The sequence below is a fragment of the Doryrhamphus excisus genome, linkage group LG8, assembly GCF_037039965.1.
Source record: "Doryrhamphus excisus strain RoL-2023G ecotype Guam linkage group LG8, RoL_Dexc_Guam_v1.1, whole genome shotgun sequence".
Taxonomy (NCBI): Eukaryota; Metazoa; Chordata; class Actinopteri; order Syngnathiformes; family Syngnathidae; genus Doryrhamphus; species Doryrhamphus excisus.
Genome location: NC_136364.1, coordinates 15,545,142 through 15,561,948, shown reverse-complemented (window position 1 = coordinate 15,561,948; position 16,807 = coordinate 15,545,142). Strand labels below are relative to the sequence as shown.

Below are 16,807 nucleotides of genomic sequence, written 5' to 3'. Positions count from 1 at the left end.
TAATACTAATTGAATATTGTCTTATGTAATATTAATTTATTTGAAATTTTACTAATTCTGCACTTTGGGTTGCTTTAGAGAGAAACATTTTTGTATGGTACATAGCTGGAGAATTGAAAATAAGCTTTTCAAATTTGGAATAACATTTTGTCTGAGGTTTTTTTTTATGACAGATTTTTCCTTTAGCTACTTGAGGCAGTCAAAATAGAACTAACAGTGCTCTGGACCACTTAAAAACTACAAAATCTATGCCACTAGAAACTACAACAACAATAACATATTGTATTTTAAGTTTGTATTCAAATACGTACAATTTATTGACATGGTTGATCTTATAAAAACGTTATTTTCTATCCATTACCTAATGATTTATGATCTCCGGCACCGGTAGGCTGTGGCTGGAGTATACTGCCATCTAGCGTCAGGTAGAGGAAACGACTGATGTAGCTCCAGCCAGTCCAACATTAAATATTAAACTCAGGACGTATGATTGATAGAAAATGGATTAAAGATCATTTTGATATTGTCATGTAAAACGGGTTAGATTATTTTGTTCAGAATTTAGTTAAACATGGCGTTTAAGAACTCAAAGTTTACTGGTACCGGAAGTGATTAATCGCAGTCATTATGAACTATGACCCCACATTTGTTGTGTTTTTTTACGTTCTTTTAAGGTCATGCTGGACAATAAATTAGCAGGATCAAAGAGATTCTCGGCACCGTGTCATTACACCGACTCCAGCTCGACATTACCCCCCCGGCGGTATGCATTCTTTCCCGAGATGGGCAGCACCGCACCGAGGAGGCGCTGCTGCTGCTGCTTCTTCTGGAGCTTTTTGTGGGTGTGCGCTCTTGTATTTAAGCACCAGCAAGTAAAGTCCAACATTTTACTAACTGAACAGACAACATGGAAGCCCCTTCAGGTTCCTTCAAGAACCCCATCAGGTTTCAGGATCAGGACTTTGAAACCCTGCTGGAAAAGTGTCTCAATGCTGGGGAGATGTTCTCTGATCCGTTCTTTCCAGCCGAGCAAAAGTCCATCGGCATGCCGGAGGATGACGACCCCACCAAGGCGATCAAGTGGAAGAGACCCAAGGTAAGAGCAGTGCTTCCATTATGACCAGTGACATACTTTTTGTACAACTGGAGAAGAAACTATTGTGAAACAAAGCATTAATAGTGAGCATTATCTTTTGCCAAGCTGAATATTGGATACATAAGTTGGTGACATGTTACACTCCTGTTTATTCTGTAAGGACATCAGTGAGAATGCTGTGTTTGTGGAAGGCACCACCGGTACCACCGACATCTGCCAAGGTCAACTAGGTGAGTACACAACTTCATCGAAAAACTCTTCATTGAAAGGATGGAGGAAGTAGAAGTGACTGTTAATTTGGAAACTTCCTATTTGTGGGATTTCTGCACTGATGATTCCGCCTCCAATAGCGAGCATCTGAGTAAGAGGTCAATGCTCACCTCCTCCTCCTCCACTTTTTTTTGAAATTTTTTTTCCCCTACATGTAAACAGAGCTTCACAGAAAGCTACTCTGTAAACAACACAGAACAGATGCTTTCTCGCAGAGAGGAATGTGACTTATTAAATCTTTTGTGTGTTCGCTTGGGTGTTGCCAGGTAACTGCTGGCTGCTGGCGGCGTTGTCCTGTCTTACAATGCACCCTAAACTTTTCATCAAGGTGGTTCCGGCCAACCAAAGCCTGTCCCAGTCTTATGCAGGCATCTTTCATTTCAGGGTGAGTAACATAGAGATGAAGTTTTACCACCAGCACCACTCAGCTATGACGTCCGCCATTCATAGTGTTGCTAATGAGAGACTTATAGGTTATCACATGGTTTGTCTGGTATCAGGCCAGGTATCATGCCCACAAGGTCTCGGGCTGATACTGGCACGCGGGGGCATGATACTGGGCCTGATACCAGACAAACCATGTGATGATCTTATCACATACTATTTAATCATGAGCTTATTATCACGTACTATTTAATCAAAAGACCATTTTGTTTCCAGAAAATGTTCAGCTTATTACATGTATTATATCTAAACAGTGTAAACACAACAATTGCAAAAATATTTCAACAATAATATTTTATCAACAGTCTTATCTTATCGATGTCTGACAATTAAAGTTCCATTAATCAAATTTGGGTTTTTTGGTGACTGGAGAAGCACTAGGCACTAAGCACTCGTGTGCTGTTCTCTGATTGGTTGTTTCACGGGCACGATACCAAAGCAGCGCGCTCTTGAGTGGACAGCTACGGGGGCTGATACTAGACATGGTTAAACTCTATATTTTATCAGTATCACTGCCCTGGGCTTTGACACAGTATCATTTCAGCATTTTCCCGTATCATTCATGGGCGGTTACTAGGGTACAGGGCCAATTAATACTGTAGTATGTGATAAAGTTAATTACAGCCGAGACCTGCACCTTGTAATTGTGCATGTTTTAGTAACTGACCAGTGACCAGTCCGGAGTGGACTCCGTCTCTCACCTCAAGTCAAGCTGGGTTAAACTATAGCTCACCGTTACTCTGAGCAAGACAAATAGTAGAAAATGGAAATAACTTTTTTAAAGTCAAGTTAAATCCGAACTAGCCACCTGACCACCACACAACCTACCAAAGTACCAACCAATCAATACCTACCTACCTATTTACCCACCTAACTTAGTACCACTTTACCAATCAACCTACCTAACTCCCTACCAACCTTACCTAGCAAGCTCACATATCTACCAACCTGCGACCGAGTTACCAACTTGGGCCTGCTCGTCTATCCGCCACACAACATACAGTGGTATGAAAAAGTACCTGAACCTTTTGGAACTTCTCACATTTCTGCATAAAATCACCATCAAATGTGATCTGATCTTTGTCAAAATCACACAGATGAAAAAAAACAGTGTCTGCTTTAACTAAAACGACCCAAACATTTATAGGTTTTCATATTTTAATGAGGATAGCATGCAAAACAATGACAGAAGGGGGACCAACCGACATACCCATCCTCCTAGAACACAACCTACATAACTTATAATCCATCTACCACCAATTTACCAGCCAACCTACCTATACCTGTCTATTTACCAACCAATATTCCCTACCGCTCAACCTGACACTGACTACCAATCGGTTGTACTCGTTTATTCATGCAGGTTTCCTATGGACTTTACATTTTAAAAAATCAGTACTTTTAGGTGTGTATCATTACAACTGCAACAATTAATCTGAATCAATGATTAATTGATTAACCGTAGCTTTAGTCATCCATGAAAGCACACCCATTATGTAACTCACTAAGAAACAACTAAGAAAATCATTAGCTGCTGCAGCCCCTGTATTATGTGCAGTAAATGATGGAATTAATCGTATATGCATGCCATTATGTCACCATATTAGGAAAGCAGGAAGTGAACAAATGTAACAGTTACTGATTGTAAAAGTACCAGATGGAGAGGTAGGATTTAATAAGCTTTGCTTCTTCCTACTCCTTTTGGACATGTGGAACTGTGAACTGATTATGTGATGCATTCAATTTGTAATCTGATGCATGTTCAAATGAAAATAAACCCTTCATTCACTTTTCTACCGCTTATCCTCACAAAGGTTGCGGGGATGCTGGAGCCTATCCAATTCAGCTAATACCAATTCAAATTGTCAATCCTGCCAAATGCGTTCCAGGATGTGTATTTTATTTTATTTCCAGATGAAGAGGCATCAACTTGCCAATTACACATCACTAAATTCCATCATTCTTCTGAAAGATTGTCGAAGAATTGTGCAGTCCTAACTTTTCAAGGTGTGTTTCCCCTTGGAGCAGGGGCCCTTTGGAGACTCTTAACGAGAATGTGACATGACTTAACTTGCAGGACGGAGGGACTGTAAACTCATTTTGCCTTGTCAGGGTGATATGAGAGCAGTCCGGACATGCAGGGAGAGTGACTACCCACTGACACACACACACACACACACATACACACACACCTGCAGGGCTGTGTACACACAGTCAGTAGCAGAGAACACACCCTGCGTCATGACCAATTACTGCCTTTGAAAATGGTACATGTAAAAGGACAAGAGAACTGTGTGTTTTATGACTCAACTCTTTTAACAGCCCAGTTCCTTTACTTTTGATCTTCTACATTTAAAATAAATGTACCGTCATAAAAAGTAAAAGGATTTAGCAGAATGAGACCTACACCACCTGCGTAATTAACCGTGTTTTCCGGACTATAAGTCACACTTTTTTTCATAGGTTGGCTGTTCCTGCGACTTATACTCCAGAGCGACTTATAAATGAAAAAATATATACCGTATTTTCTGGACTATAAGTCGCTCCGGAGTATTAGTCGCACAAGGCCAAAAATGCATCATTAGGTAGAAAAAAAACATACATAAGTAGCACTGGAGTATAAGTCGCATTTTTTTACGGGTAATTTATTTTACAAACTACTTGACCAAAACAAACATTACGTCATTTTGGAAGGCAAGTTCTAACAATAAAAGAACAGAGAACAGGCTGAATAGGTGTAAGATATGCTAGAAAAAGAAAAGGTGTCCAGTTTTTTCATTTATAAGTCGCTCTGGAGTATAAGTCGCAGGAACAGCCAACCTATGAAAAAAAGTGTGACTTATAGTCGGGAAAATACGGCATATAGATTCAATATTTAAATAATAGACATTAGCTTATAAAGACAATTGAGAATGACAGAACACAAATGCCCTCCCAGAAGAAAATAATATTCTGCAGACTACAAGCTGCAAGTAGTGAAATTAACAACTGAAAACAGTAAATCGAACAGCAGAGAAAAAGTTTGAAGTAAGTGAGAAACTTGTTAGGGACTAGCGTAAAGCGGAGGCTACTCTTACCGCCATGAAGAAAACTAAACAGTTACTGTACTTAAAACTGTTTATAATTCAATATACCGTATTTTCCGGACTATAAGTCACACTTTTTTTCATAGGTTGGCTGTTCCTGCGACTTATACTCCAGAGCGACTTATAAACGAAAAATAGTGGACACCTTTTCTGTTTATGTTTATTTTTTTGTGTAGCTGAATTGTGTTAGCATATCTTACACTTATTCAGCCTTTTCTTTATTCTTTTATTGTTGCCTTCCAAGAGGATGTAATGTCTGTTTGGGTCAAGTAGTTTGTATAATAAATTACCTGCAAAAAATGCGACTTATACTCCAGTGCGACTTATGTATGTTTTTTTTTTTCTACCTAATGATGCATTTTTGGCCTTGTGCGACTTATACTCCGGAGCGATTTATAGTCCAGAAAATAGGGTAATCTCAATCACGTTGCTTGTCTGTGTGCTATCCATGTGTCCCATGTAGTTCTGGCAGTATGGTGAGTGGGTGGAGGTGGTTGTGGATGACAGGCTGCCAGTACGAGAGGGCCGTCTGCTTTTCAGCTATTCTCACACCCGCAACGAGTACTGGAGCGCCCTGGTGGAGAAGGCCTATGCCAAGTCGGTATACCGCTACTAGCAAGCATATGTCTCTGGGTTGTAATGTCTGACATCCTCCACTCCTCGCATCCGATTCCCACCTCTTACAGGTTAATTGGATCATACGGAAGTCTGAAGGGGGGCAACATTTCCGAGGGGATGGAGGACTTTACAGGCGGCATCGCATACTCCCTGCCGGTTTCCTCTCATACGCCTCGGGTCTTGTGGAGGCTACTGACAGCTGCCCTTGCTCGAGGCAGCCTGCTCAGCTGCTTTATTCAGGTACACGCCAGCCTCGGTGTCCGAACATGTAGATAAGCATGGGGCAATGCTGATTTAGAGCCTTTTTTTGTCTCCACAGGCCAACAACTACCGGGAAGTAGGTAAAATAAACAAAGATGGCCTCATAAAGGGCCACGCCTACGCCATCACTGAAACAGACCAGGCAAGTACACTACATAGTCATTCTGTGTTGTATTCAACTGACCCTATTAGTATTAGCATGATTAGCATTCATTACCAGGGCTGTACGAGTGGTTAGCACGCAGGCCTCACAGCCAGGAGACCCGAGTTCAATTCCACCCTCGGTCATCTCTGTGTGGAGTTATGGTCCCATTATGGTGATTGTGCCCATTGTTGAAAGCTTTTTAATATGCTGCATTGACATCAGCTGCCTTGTCTTTTGCATAATCCTTTTAATTTCTCATATAAAATATTGGCATATACGTAGATTTGAATTGAGGCCTCACAGCTAGGAGACCAGAGTTCAATTCTCCGGGTACTCCGGTTTCCTCCCACATTCCAAAAACATGCTAGGTTAATTGGCGACTCCAAATTGAGTTATGGTCCCATTATGGTGATTGCGAGGTCTGTGGGGGTCACGTGGCACCCACATCATAACTGTCACTTTGTAGATGTCATTAAACCCGGTTCAACGAAAAAGTCATGAACGCCACGATAAAAATGTGTTTTCTACGATGTGCCCATTGCTGAAAGCTTTTTAATATGTTGCATTGACGTCAGCTGCCTTGTCTTTTGCATAATCCTTTTAATTTCTCATATAAAATATTGGCATATAGATTTGAATTGAGACTGCATGATGGAAGGTTCAAGTCCACCCTCGGCCATCTCTGTGTGCATGTTTGCATGTTCTCCGGGTACTCCGGTTTCCTCCCACATTCCAAAAACATGCTAGGTGAATTGGTGACTCCAAATTGTCCATAGGTATGAATGTGAGTGTGAATGGTTGTTTGTCTATATGTACCCTGTGATTGGCTGGCCACCAGTCCAGGGTGTACCTCGCCTCTCTCGCCCAAAGACAGCTGGGATAGGCTCCAGCACCCCCCCGCGACCCTCGTGAGGATAAGCGTAGGCAGGACCCTGAAGTGTGATAGTACTCTAAAATAATAGTATTCAAGATAACAGTGATCCAAATATTATTTCTTTCATGATGATGTTTGTGATAATAATGGAGTATATATCAAAATTGCAGATATTTCACTGGTAATTATGAAATAATTCCTCCATCCTTCCTCACTGGCGTTATGAAGCTGCCTCATATTTTTAAATGCATTCCTGTTTTCAGGTGAAACACGTGTCAGATGAGATTTTGCTCCTGAGATTGAGGAATCCTTGGGGCTTTGTTGAATATAGTGGACCCTGGAGTGACAAGTGAGGCGGTCCCCTGCGTGTTTGTGTGTGTATGTTCTGGCCACATGTTGTGTTTATCTTGGTGTGTGTCTGCAGGGGCAAGGAATGGGATGATGTATCCAAAGAAGAGAAAGAAAGGCTCAAAATAAAAAGGAAGGAAGATGGAGAGTTCTGGTAAGTAACTGGTCTAATAAACATTTTGGTATCACGCGCCACTCCATCTTCTCTTTTCTCTGGATATCAGGATCAGTGCTGATGATTTTAGCAAGAAGTTTGACTATGTGGAGCTCTGCAGTGTTAATCCTGACACGCTTGTGGAAAGAAACAGAGCAGACCCTCTCAGCTCGTCCTCATCCAAATGGACGATCAACGAGCATGAAGGGTTGTGGCTACAAGGAAGCTCCGCCGGTGGAAGCCGCAAATACAACCGTATGTATACACATACGGTACTTTAGCCATCACACTGGTGTCATGATCTCCCCGTAGGATCATTTTGGAAGAACCCCCAGTTTGAGTTGGTTCTTACGGAGCAAGACCAGCCTGAGGAGGACGATGAGGAGGACGAAGCGGAGGAGGACGATGAGGAGGAGGACAGTACGCCACATGAGAGCAAAAAGACAGAGAAACAGAAGCTGAAAGCGAAAAAGTGCACTGTGTTGGTGGAAGTCCTGCAGAAAGACAGAAGGCGGAGGGATAAAGTCCACTTCCTCTACATCGGTTTTCACATTTACAAGGTCCTTATTTTTACATCCAACATCCTCATTTGACTTTCGGAGCTCACAGTATTCTCTTTGTTTTTTTGTTTTTTTTCAGGTTCCCCCCGAGGTGATCTTTCTCATAACATCAGTTATTTTGTCATTGATTTAACACAGTATGAAATATTGACTTTGTTCTGGTTTATTTCGCCACATAGCTTCAAGGTATGTGTCTGCAGCGCAACTTCTTCCTGAAAAATCGCCCCGTTGGTCGCTCAGGGAAATACAAGGCTCAAAGGTAAAAATGATAGGAATCTATAGCAACTTTTACCCAGGTCAGGTTTTAGCCGCGACAACCAAACCCTTTTATCATGCTACTTTTTAACTATGTTAAAAAGCCATAGCATTTCAGTATGTGGAATCAAACTATGGAATGGATTGAGTAAGGAACTCAAACAATGCACAACGATGAGCCAATTCAAGAAACAATACAAGCAGTTGATGTTTGCTAAATACAAGGATGAAGAGTCTTGAACCAGTCATGATGTGCTATATATATCACTATATTGACACTTACTATGGTACCCATTATGTCATTGGATGGTCATATCACCTCGTACTTTGGTACAAGGTACATTATTAAAAAAAATAAAAAAAACACCTTAAACTGTATTATGGAAAGCAGGAAGTGAACAAATGTAACAGTTACTGATTGTAAAAGTACCAGATGGAGGGGTAGGATTTAATAAGCTTTGCTTCTTCCTACTCCTTTTGGACATGTGGAACTGTGAACTGATCATGTGATGCATTCAATTGTAATCTGATGCATGTTCAAATGAAATAAAACCATTACCGTTACCATGCTGACTTTCACACCCGTGGACATGTCTGACAGGGGAGTGTGGAGGAAGGTACACCTGGATCCGGGTCACTACGTCATCGTAGCATCCACCTATCGACCCAACCAGCCTGGAGAGTTCTTTGTGCGCATCTTTTCCAAGACTGGGAACACTTTGGGGTGAGATGGAGGAAACATGCGAATACAATATTAAAACAACAAAGATGGCGGTGCGTTAATCAGAAGCTATATATAGCTTATATAGCTGGAGCTTATACCAGCTGTCTTCGGGCGAGATGCGGGGTACACCCTGGAGTGGTGGCCAGCCAATCACAGGGCACATATGGACAAACAACCATTCACACTCACATTCATACCTATGGACAATTTGGAGTCGCCAATTAACCTAGCATGTTTTTGGAATGTGGGAGGAAACCGGAGTACCCTGAGAAAACCCACGCATGCCCGGGGAGAACATGCAAACTCCACACAGAGATGGCTGAGGGTGGGATTGAATTCGGGTCTCCTAGCTCTGAGGTCTGCGCGCTAACCACACGACCGCCGTGCAGCCCTACAGTATACATGATAATCAAATTTTTAAACTTTAATAATAATTTGGAGTGCATGAAAAAGTAGATCTTGTGGTAATTTTTTTTAACAAGTATGTTGTGAGATTGTCCTGATGTACCTTTTTACTTTTCTCTCTCAGGACTCAGGACTTTATGTGCTCTTCTGGCTATCTCCCGGTGTGTTTACAGAATACCTATACTATACTTGATATTGCATACTATATGTTATAGAGACTATAAAATAAATGTATGTATTGTTTGTATCAAACAGGTGATGGCAGCTCCTGTAGCCCCGGAGGAAAAAATGAGAGTTTTGAGGGCTTTTGATGAAGCGGCTGGATCAGTAAGTACTAACAAGACTCTTAAATACTGGTAAAGTGACTTTTTAAAAAAAATCACAATACTGTTTATGTCACGTAGGATGACAGGTTGAACGTCAAAGAGCTCATGAAGCTGTTCAACTCAGGTGAATATATACTTTTTTTCAGTAATTTTGTTTTAGTTCTAACCCAGTTCCACCAAGAAGATTTGACTGTGTCAAACCTGCAAGTCGCCACTAGGTGGGGACGACGTAGCAAAGTGTTCACTGTCAAGAGTCACAGAGGTCAGCAGTCTAGACTAAAGCTCATCACTTCCTGTGAGATGGCGTAATTGAAGCTTATTTGAACAGCAGCTAGCCTTGTCCCCATCCTCACCTCATCCAAAACTGGAGCTGGCATCCATTCTTGTTTTTTTTTTCTTCTAATTCTCAGTCTTGGACAAACATTACCACCTGCCACTGGAGACGTGCAGACAGATCATTCTTGGAAAGGATGTATCCTTTTTGCCCAGTCATGCCACTGAATTCTGGCCTACTTGTGGTTCAAAATGACTAACAGCTGTTTTTCGGACTTCACCACCCTTTTTTTTTTTAAAATCAGCATAGACACATACTGTACGTCCTTTTTATCCACATGCTGCTATTCTTAGCTGCTTCGGTCACACAACCCCAGCCTATCACTGCTAGGTGACTACACACGTTACACTTGGCAACCATCCATCTCCATTGTGATGGCAGGAAGTGAGACACTGAGAGGGTTCCAACAGTGGCATTGTACTCTATACTCTCTTCTAATGACTTTCACCTTCCACTTGTCCCATCAACTTCCGTCTCTCATTATCATCACCAACCGTGTTGTTGATGTAATCGACGTACATGAGCAGAGACTTTCACTCACATGGTTATCATCTGGCCTTAAGTGTGCTTATAAGACTAAAGGACGAGCAAGTCTCAATCGTCAACAAACTGAAGAGCTGCTCTCCGATCTACGCAACCTGCAGGTAACTACACTATGTGTGTGTAACATTTTCCTTGTAACATCCGTCAAGACCAAACAAGCGACTGAGACTCCAGTCCCGTGGGTGGCAGTAGTGAGCATGACAAAGCCACAAAAGGAGCTGGAATAGGTGCAGATTCTGAAAGATCTACTGTACTATGATTGTAATTACCAAGTATGGTATAACAATGACATCAATTGTAGGGAATAGGGAAGACCTAAATTTGAAACACTTATATGCTATGATTTCATTAAAAAGCCATAGCATTTCAGTATGTGGAATCAAACTATGGAATGGATTGAGTAAGGAACTCAAACAATGCACAACGATGAGCCAATTCAAGAAACAATACAAGCAGTTGATGTTTGCTAAATACAAGTCTTGAACCAGTCATGATGTGCTATATATATCACTATATTGACACTGGTAATAATGGTACCCATTATGTCATTGGATGGTCATATCACCTTGTACTTCGCAATGTGACAAAAATTAAATTAAAAAAATATATATATTAGGAAAGCAGGAAGTGAACAAATGTAACAGTTACTGATTGTAAAAGTACCAGATGGAGGGGTAGGATTTAATAAGCTTTGCTTCTTCCTACTCCTTTTGGACATGTGGAACTGTGAACTGATTATGTGATGCATTCAATTTGTAATCTGATGCATGTTCAAATGAAAATAAACCCTTCATTCACTTTTCTACCGCTTATCCTCACAAAGGTTGCAGGGATGCTGGAGCCTATCCCAACTGTCTTTGAGCGAGAGGCAGGGTACACCCTGGACTGGTGGCCAGCCAATCACAGGGCACATATAGACAAACAACCATTCACACTCACATTCATACCTATGGACAATTTGGAGTCGCCAATTAACCTAGCATGTTTTTGGAATGTGAGAGGTACCCGTTACCATTACCAATTATATAAATTGTGTATTTACTTATCTTCAAATGCCTGTTTCAATACATCAACATTATAATTTTACCAGACCTGTGAACATAAATACAGGACTAGGAGAATAACTAAGACCGCTTTCTATTTCAGTTAATCTTTTTCCACTTTGATGAGGACTCTTCTGGGACCATGAGTCCTTTTGAACTCACTGCAGCTCTACTGGCCGTGGGTATGCATTCAGTGACACACACACACATTAATTATATACAGTAATAATCACAAACATTGTCTCCTGTCTTTGTCAGGAATGAAGTGTGATAGTAAAATCGTCCAGCTGCTCTCTGAGCGCTTCGCATCTGGAGAGCTTCACCTGCCCTTCCATGGCTTTGTGGCTGCTGTCACCCGGCTGCGAAAACTCTTTGGTAACACACACATTCACACTCGATACAACAGTGATTTTTGTTTTGTTTTACTTTAAAATGTCAGCAAAAGAAACATTAAAACAAATAAATTTGGAGCCAGATGCAGCCATCAAAAGAGCCACATCTGGCTCCGTAGCCATAGCTTCCTTACCCCTGCCCTCACGTCCTGCCTCCCCCTCTCTTCAGCGCTGTACAACGCAGAGACCAGTCAAGAGGTGAAAGACAGAGGGATCAACTCCGTGAGTAGATTTATCTTATGTTCATCTACAAAGTGTGTGAACTCAGTTTTGGTTCTCATTCTTTGTGGGACTTTTCTGTCCATCACAGTGGCTCATTCACTTTCTGGTGCTGTGAGGAGGGTCTCCACATGGACTCAGAATAGCGCCAATGACTGACACACAAACACCCACATATGCATACATAGCTGTTTTTCCTTCTTGTCTTCATCTAATGCTGCGGTTTCAACATTTTCCAAAACCTTTCAAATGATGTGTACTCCGGAAAAAGGCAAATTGTAGACGACGGTTAAGCAAAAAATAAACAACCTCACACTGCGATGCATCATGATATTGTAATATTTCAGTTATCATAGTCATATATCATGTTGAGAGGGCTCTAATGATGTTAAAAACTGAATTTAGAAAGTTGTAAACAGGTTTTCATGGCTGTAGACAAACCGTATGTTGTATATGCGTGTTGCGATAAATGTGTTCCGTTACCGGAATTTAGGGTCCAGAGTTGAGTTTTGTGTGGGTAACTGACAAAGAAGATGGATGGATTTTTTTTATAGTATTTTTCAAGCGCTTTTGTAAATCCATTATTCATTCACTCCTCAGTCACACACACTGGTGGTGGTGGTAAATTACATCCGTAGCTACAGCAGCCCTGGGGTGGTCTGACGGAAACATGGATGCCAATTTGTGCCGACACCAGTGTGGGCAGCACTGGAGGCAAGGTGGAGGGAGCGGGGATTGAACCGAAAACCTTCCAGTTTTTGGATGACCTGCACTACCTCCAGAGACACTGTCGCCCCGTAACAATTAGTGACTATTAATGATAATAATAATTGGAGGTATTCTAAGCGAGATCACCTTAAAATGTACATTGAAAAAAAACATTTTAATACTGAAGAATAGAATGTGTCATTCATAAAAATAGAATATTAGAATTCAGAATTCAGAGATAATATGTGTGTTATTAGAATTTACTTCAACTTTTTGGTTAAAAATGTTTAGAAATGGCCTTCATGGTGGACGAGTGGTCAGCGCGCAGGCCACACAGCTAAGAAACCCAAGTTCAATTCCACCCTTGGCCATCTTCATGCGTGGGTTTTCTCCCGGTACTCCGGTTTCCTCTCACATTCCAAAAACATGCTAGGTTAATTGGCGACTCCAAATTGTCCATAGGTATGAATGTGAGTGTGAATGGTTGTTTGTTTATATGTGCCCTGTGATTGGCTGGCCGCCAGTCCAGGGTGTACCCCGCCTCTCGACCGAAGACAGCTGGGATAGGCTCCAGCACACCTGTGATCCTTGTGAGGATAAGTGATAGAAAATGAATTAATGTTTCTAAATGGTTTTAAAATACTACTACTATCTTTTGAAGTACATGCGCAGTATCCTTCTTCAAAAAATATTTGTTATAAATGTCTTGGATATACAATTCCCCAAATTTATTTCCCGTGATCCTTGTGAGGATAAGTGGTAGAAAATGAATGAATGTTTCTAAATGGTTTTAAAATACTACTACTACCTTTTTAAGTACATGAGCAGTATCCTTCTTCAAAAAATATTTGTTATAAATGTCTTGGATATACAATTCCCTAATTTCATTTATTCATTCACAACAGAATAAAAATGCTATTGCAACTGTCAAAAAAAACAAAACAAAAAAGGCTTTTCCTCTCTATGAAAGGGACGGCAGAGATAAACAATCTTAGTTTTCTGCCCAGTATTTGATCAGGAAATATACAAATGTAGTGATTTTTACGAAAGAAAATAAACACCTGACTGATCTAAGTATAAGTGCCATTATTTTGGAATGATAATACCAACAGAAAGGCAATAGTTCATGCTGTATTTAATATCCAACCACAAGCATCACTGCGGCCCCAACAGTTTACTCATCATGTACCCAAGAGCATAGCCCGGCTAATATCTATGAACTTACTGACACACACACACACACAGCGAGAATGTGCGGGTGATGTCTCAGCAGCGCTACACGCACACTCTCTATTCTTATCACACTGACGCCATGTACAGCGTCAAACACACCCTCGCTCCCTATATCCATCCCTCCCTCACTCGTGTTCTCTCTCGTAACCGTCTGAGTCGCACTATTTGCAACCTCTTCCCAGTGTCACACAGATGCTCTCATACGCGCGCCAGTGTCCCTTCTTCACCTGCTGCTATTCTTAGCTCCTTTGCTGCTCTCACACCACCTTGTGTTCATTATGAAGTGAGTGCACCTCAGCTGCTTCCTGATGGAGCGGAGAGGAGGAAAGTCAGATGACTGGCAATTGTTGTACAACCTCTGATGTCCATAGGAAGTCATAGAAATCATCAGCTGCCACCTTTATAAAAGCTTTAACTGTTTAAATGTTAACTCTGTCATACAAGTGTAAAGAGAAGTTAGGAGCTGGAAGTTTGTTCAGTTTGTTTTTGTAAAAAAACAAAAAAAGGCCGACTTAGCATGATGTAGCTTAATGTTAGCACTTTAGCTCACATGGTTATGACAGTGTTTCCCGGGTACTCCGGTTTCCTCGCTTTTAGGTTAATTGGCGACTTTAAATTGTTCATAAGTATAAATATGACGGACAAAGGTTGGTTGTTTTGTTTTATATGTGCCCTGCCATTGAATGGCGACTAGTCCAGGTGTAATCCCGCCTCTCACCCGAAATCAGCTGAGAAAGGTTCCAGCATACCCCAGTTACCATACCTAGTAATCTAGTGATGGAAGATGGATGGATCTTTTCAGGATCTTTCTCACTGGAGCATCAAAATACAAAAAGAGACAGAAAATAATTTAATTCATTCATTTTCGACCGCTTTTTCCTCACAAGGATCACAGGGGTGCTGGAGCCTATCCCAGCTGTCTTCGGGCGAGAGGCGGGGTACAACCTGGACTGGTCGCCAGCCAATCACAGGGCACATATAGACAACAACCATTCACACTCACATTCATACCTATGGACAATTTGGAGTGGCCAATTAAACGAGCATGTTCTTGGAAACCGGAATACCCGGAGAAAACCCACGCAGGCACGGGGAGAACATGCAAACTCCACGCAGAGATGCCCGAGGGTGGAATTGAACCCTGGTCTCCTAGCTGTGAGGTCTGCGCGCTAACCACTAGATCGCCGTGCCGCCCCAGAAAATAATTTAAGAAAGCAAATTATTGCAAACAACCATTAAAAAGAAATAGGCCAGTGTGAATTTTTGGGAGCTGGTCTTTGAAGACGTTTAAAATGACTTAAAGGGGACCTATTATGCTTTTTCCACTTTTCTGACCTATAAGTGTAGTTAGTATGTTGTATTCTTGTGTTAAACAATGCCAAAGTTTCAAATAATGAGGTTTGCGCATTTGGAAGTGACCCCTTTGGGATGGCTCAAATCGCTCTGTTTCAAAAGGCGCGGTAAAACTGCCCCTTTGCGATGTCACAGAAGGACAGACTTCCTTAAGACAGGTCAGGTGAAGTCTCTGCTCTCCCCCAAGCTCTGCTCCTCTCTCCAATTACTAGCAATGGCTCGTACAGGAAAGCTACATTTGTTTACAATTCCTAAAAATGCCACCATCTGGCACAACGGGTTCCTGATTCAACATGGACCGAGGCCTTTTCCAATGTTACTTGGTCGTGCGGAAGTGTCAGAATAGCAAGCAGTAACTCACAATTTATCAGTGTCCTGTGTTTATTTTGTGTAAGTAATGCAGCGAAAACGCTTGCCTCCAGGGAGCAGGGTTGCTAATAACCGTTTCCCACCACAAAAAGATGCCACATGAGATGTTAGCCACGCTAAAATGCTACTTAGCATTGAGAGACGTCTTGAAGTAAGCTCTTTTCTTGAGAAAATTTGGACTGTCCAGTCTCTACTTCCGGATCAGATTCGTAAACAAACACATCCAATTCATACACTACATTAAAACCACGAAATACAAATGAATAGGTGTAGATTCTGGAAGAACTATGAATTATAGTAGACTATGCTTACTGTACCAATGCAATTGTTCTAGTTGGAGGTTGTATAGCAGACTGTATTAGCATGTATTATATTTACTTAATAATATACACATCTCTGTGTGGAGTGTGCATGTTCTCTCTGTGCATGCGTGAGTTTTCTCCAGGTACTCCGGTTTCCTCCCACATTCCAAAAACATGCTAGGTTAATTGGCGACTCCAAATTGTCCATAGGTATGAATGTGAGTGTGAATGGTTGTTTTTCTATATGTGCCCTGTGATTGGCTGGCCACCAGTCCAGGGTGTACCCCTCCTCTCGCCCGAAGACAGCTGGGATAGGCTCCAGCACCGCACCCCGCGACCCTCGTGAGGATAAGCGGTAGAAAATGAATGAATAATAATATACAGAGCAGTGAATGTACTGAATGGAATGCTTCATCGAAGCAAATGAAGCAGCCATATTTCCTTACAATGAAGTACAAATGATCAACAGTGATGACTGTCATATAGCAACAAGACACGTCCTCACTCTTGTGTGTGCCACTCTTTATTTCCTCTCCCCACCACCTACTCCTTATGCACTTTGATGATGCCCCCCACCCCCACCCCTCCACTTCCCAAGCTGTCCTGTGGGTTGTGATGATGCTTTGACGGGGAGATTGGCGTCTGTTCAGGGAAGGTGGTGCTGGTATTTTTGTGTCGGGGGGGTGGGGGGGTGTCGTTGCCACAAGAATAGCGCCTGAGTTGTAGAGTATATTGTGTGGGGGCG

General features: G+C 41.8%; 1 protein-coding gene across 2 annotated transcripts; it reads left to right on the top strand.

Moving 5' to 3' along the window:
- Window positions 1-633: 633 nt before the first annotated feature.
- capn12 (calpain 12) lies at window positions 634-12,601 on the top strand. 2 transcript variants are annotated; one of them, XM_078792910.1, is made up of 22 exons: window positions 634-1,096; window positions 1,257-1,326; window positions 1,633-1,751; window positions 5,369-5,493; window positions 5,583-5,754; window positions 5,834-5,917; window positions 7,058-7,143; window positions 7,219-7,296; window positions 7,367-7,551; window positions 7,609-7,856; window positions 7,936-7,947; window positions 8,036-8,115; window positions 8,713-8,835; window positions 9,365-9,401; window positions 9,496-9,567; window positions 9,645-9,690; window positions 9,977-10,038; window positions 10,476-10,544; window positions 11,590-11,668; window positions 11,745-11,861; window positions 12,048-12,100; window positions 12,189-12,601. In XM_078792910.1, exons 1-22 carry the CDS (start codon window positions 908-910, stop codon window positions 12,213-12,215), a joined length of 2,133 nt encoding a protein of 710 aa, XP_078649036.1. In that variant the 5' UTR covers window positions 634-907; the 3' UTR covers window positions 12,216-12,601. The 2 variants fall into 2 exon arrangements, with proteins under 2 accessions (XP_078649036.1, XP_057936321.2); XM_058080338.2 differs by having other exon boundaries at window positions 635-1,096; window positions 5,360-5,493.
- Window positions 12,602-16,807: the final 4,206 nt, after the last annotated feature.